Source organism: Camelina sativa, chromosome 16 (assembly GCF_030686135.1).
Source record: "Camelina sativa cultivar CO46 ecotype springtype chromosome 16, ASM3068613v1".
NCBI classification, from domain to species: domain Eukaryota; kingdom Viridiplantae; phylum Streptophyta; class Magnoliopsida; order Brassicales; family Brassicaceae; genus Camelina; species Camelina sativa.
Window position 1 is genome coordinate 18,717,774 of NC_141895.1, and position 3,759 is coordinate 18,721,532.

The 3,759-nt window shown below is 35.5% G+C and overlaps 2 protein-coding genes across 2 annotated transcripts; both read left to right on the plus strand.

The window, feature by feature from the left end:
- LOC104750669 (LOB domain-containing protein 42) lies at positions 1-1,532 on the plus strand. The gene is made up of 2 exons (XM_010472498.2): positions 1-568; positions 829-1,532. The coding sequence occupies exons 1-2, from the start codon at positions 379-381 to the stop codon at positions 1,344-1,346; spliced, it is 708 nt and encodes a 235-aa protein (XP_010470800.1). The 5' UTR covers positions 1-378; the 3' UTR covers positions 1,347-1,532.
- A 1,435-nt stretch (positions 1,533-2,967) lies between these two features.
- LOC147925713 (uncharacterized) lies at positions 2,968-3,759 on the plus strand. Its single transcript, XM_087492735.1, has one exon. It carries the CDS (start codon positions 2,968-2,970, stop codon positions 3,757-3,759), a length of 792 nt encoding a protein of 263 aa, XP_087348861.1.

Sequence of the window (3,759 nt, forward strand, 5' to 3'; positions counted from 1 at the left end):
GCCAAAACAAAATGCCAACTTCACTGAAACGCACAACCTCCTTCCCCTCATTTCTTGGTCTTTTTCTTTTATCTTTTGAGAAATCAACACGAATATTTTACTAATTTTACTATCTCTTGAGAAAAGTAAATTTATCTTAAATGTATTTGTTTTGTTTAAAAATCATAAAAGCCTGGACTGCACCAGCTTTCTTTTTTCCACCACTTTCTCCAAGAAACGCAAAAGTTGAAAAATACCAGCTCATATTCACTTATGACTCATGAGTAACTTCTTCCTTATAAATTCAGATTGTTTACAACTTCCTTGAGTTTCACTTCGGAACACAAGCACGCAATCTCATAAGTATATATGTCACTTTTAAACATATAGAGGGATATAATGAGAATCAGCTGCAACGGGTGTAGGGTCCTACGCAAAGGTTGCAACAAGGATTGCACCATAAGACCATGTCTTCAATGGATCAAATCCGCAGACTCCCAAGCTAATGCTACACTCTTCCTCGCCAAGTTCTACGGTCGAGCCGGTCTTCTTAACCTCATCGAATCCGGTCCTGATCACCTTCGTCCCGGTACACTCTGAAAGCCAACAATTCTTTTTCTCATGTTCCATTAAATTATTTTTATACAACGGTCCATTGAATTATCAAGTGAGTAAATAGTACAAAAAGTTACAATGTATCTTGGATACAAGGATCTTAATGAGTATTTCAGATTTCGTCACAAAAGTCTTACATGCACAGACACACGCATCACCATCACATCACTATAATGTACATTGTTTTTCATTTTCTAGATTTGATTTCATAACCTTCGACGATGTGTATTGTAGCAATATTTAGGTCACTTCTGTACGAGGCGTGTGGTCGGATCGTGAATCCTGTGGATGGTTCGGTGGGTTTGATGTGGTCAGGGAACTGGGCCCAATGTCAGGCAGCCGTTGACGCGGTGCTCAACGGCTTACCCATAACTCACACACCTCTTCCAAGTGCATCTGCGTCTCATCAGATCATTCCTCCTCACAGGACTTATGACATACGCCACGTGGCTAAAGATCCAACAACCGGCGGCGACAGTTCGGAGAGTCTGGCCACACGTGTTAACGCTAACAAGGGCAAGACACAAACTGGCCGATTCAAACGCCATGCTGAGTCCGTGAACCAACAAGGCGAATGTAGTCATGACACATGGCAACTCCCAAGTTCTGGTGCTACGCATGGCTATGGTCACTTCACGTTGGAGACTGTGGAGAGTCGAAGGGAAGCTCCACTTGATCAAAGTTCTTCGAATCTTGGGTTTGATGATCAAGTCGATATCAACGAGGTTGGCTTAGAGCTCAGACTTGGTTAGAAGCTTTGCCAGCGACAAAAATAGATAGCATTATTATCATAATTATGTCCTTTAAATTAATAATTTCACTTTCTATATAAAAGGAGAAAAAAAAGAGAGGAAGAGCAAATCAAACTTGGTCTATTATTAGCTTAAAAGTGTATAAGATTTGGCTTTAATTAATGTGAATCATAAGGTTATGGTATATTTGATATAAGTCTCAACGCCTAGCTAAAAGAGTTGTTGTCTTGTTGATATCTCATAGTGACTTGTATTTCTTTTTTATGGCAAAGTAACTTGTATTTCTAAGAATTTTTTTTGCATGAAATTGAGAATATTAGGATAATCTGAAAAAAAAGACAATTAGTAACATTAAATTGAGAATATAAGGATAATCTGAAAAAAATACAATCAAAGTAAATTGGTACTCATTTTAAAAAAGGTTGCATACCCAATTCAAGCCATCAATTGTTTTCTATATAAAATATACTATATTACAAAAATACATATTCTACTTCCTTAAATTTTTGTATTTTCTTCATATGGTTTTTTATGCTTCATATGGTTGATTCATCATATATATAAAAACTTTTGTGATTAGATAGTAACACTTGTGATTTTGAAATAAGAACATAATATACATGGTAAAGATTACTAGCACATTAATTGGGTAAGACCAAGAGTAATTATTGGGTTGCTCATGTTTTTTGTTGGCCAAATTTTAATTACAAAGCTCAAAAGTTGGTTCCACTAAGAGGAGAATCGCTTCTGAAATTGCTTGTTGTAGAAACGTTTCTCCTACTGTTTGTAGGCCATAGAGAATTTTATTAGTTCAGCTTTATCGAAAAATTAAAAATATAACTGCATAATTAAAGTATTATTTTTTTTTTTTTGAGAATTTTCTGCCGTTTCTGTGTTGGAGATGCCCTAATCAGCTCACGAGTTAATCAAGTTGGTTCATCAGAAAAAGTCTGATACAATTTATCCGTTTCATATCGGTGTCGTTATATACTTTACTTTTTGTTTTAGTTATAGTTTTGTTTTTATTTTTAATGAAGTTGTTTGGTAAAATTTATAGATTTAACCATAATATTTTTAATGTATTAACCAATAAAAAATTATAATATTTTAACTACGAATAGAAATTTTTTTTAATTGTTTTCTTAATTTATTTGAAAACATTGAACAATACTTATAATGGAACATATAGTAGTGTTCGAAATAAAATTAATAATGTATGAGAAATAAAATAAAAATTTCTTCAAGTCTTGATTTTTTTCGAGTTTTCACACAATTTCTTACAAAATAATGTTTAGGTATAAGTTAAATACTTTCGCACACTAAATATTTTATCATAAAAATGAACTAATAATATTTCAGCAAGATTAAATATTTTCAATAAATAGTATTTCTTGTTTAAACTTTATTAACACTAATTACTAAAAGTTGCATACAACATAGAAAATTAATACATACTAAACAAAAAATTGTTTCAGAAAATCATTTGTTTCTAAGAAAATTTATATTTTTTTAGAAACATATCGATTATATCGGACTTACAATTATTTTTAAAAAAATATATTGAGTAAAAATATATTGACTTACAATTATTTTCATTGACCGTCAAACGAATTCCTGGCGTATGGATCTGCTTCATGAGCATTTTGATCCGATGGATGTCGACTTGATATGGGCTTTATCCTTAGGGAGCTGCCCATCGGCAGACTCCCTAGGATGGCACTTTACAAAGTCTAGAACGTATACGGTTAAGTCTGGATACCATACAACATGCAGGGCAGCACCGCAAACCTTTGAGGCTCTAAGGTGTGGTCCAGAGATTACCCCTCTTTTGGCTAGTGTTTGGCAGGTTAAATGCCCACCTAAAATACAACATTTTATGTGGCAAGTTTTGTGTGGCTGTCTTTCGGTCTCGTCTAATTTGAGACGGTGGGGTATAGCGTGTGATTTGGGTTGTGCACGATGTGGGGCTGATGACGAAACAATAAATCATGCTATTTTTGTTTGTCCACCGGCTCGACAAGTGTGGGCTTTATCTCATGTTTCGGTGGAGCCAATCTCTTTTCCCACAGACTCTTTGTATGCCAATATGGATCATTTTTTAGGCTCAAAAAATTCAGGCTCTCAAGCATCCGCTTTTCCCTGGGTTATGTGGTATATATGGAAAGTCAGGAATGCAAGGGTTTTCGAAAATAAGAATGAGCAGCCTGGGGAGATTTTTAGGGTAGTAGAAGGTGAGGCGTTATCTTGGCAGCAGGCACATGACGAGGGTCAGAGTGAGGATCTCCCCTCTGGTCCGTTTGTTTCTAACCCTCGGGTGAGGGTGACTGCAGCTTCCCTTTCTACTTCTTACTCGGGTCATCGGTGTTTCGTTGATGGATCTTGGAAGGTCGTTGACACTTTCGCAGGTGCATGA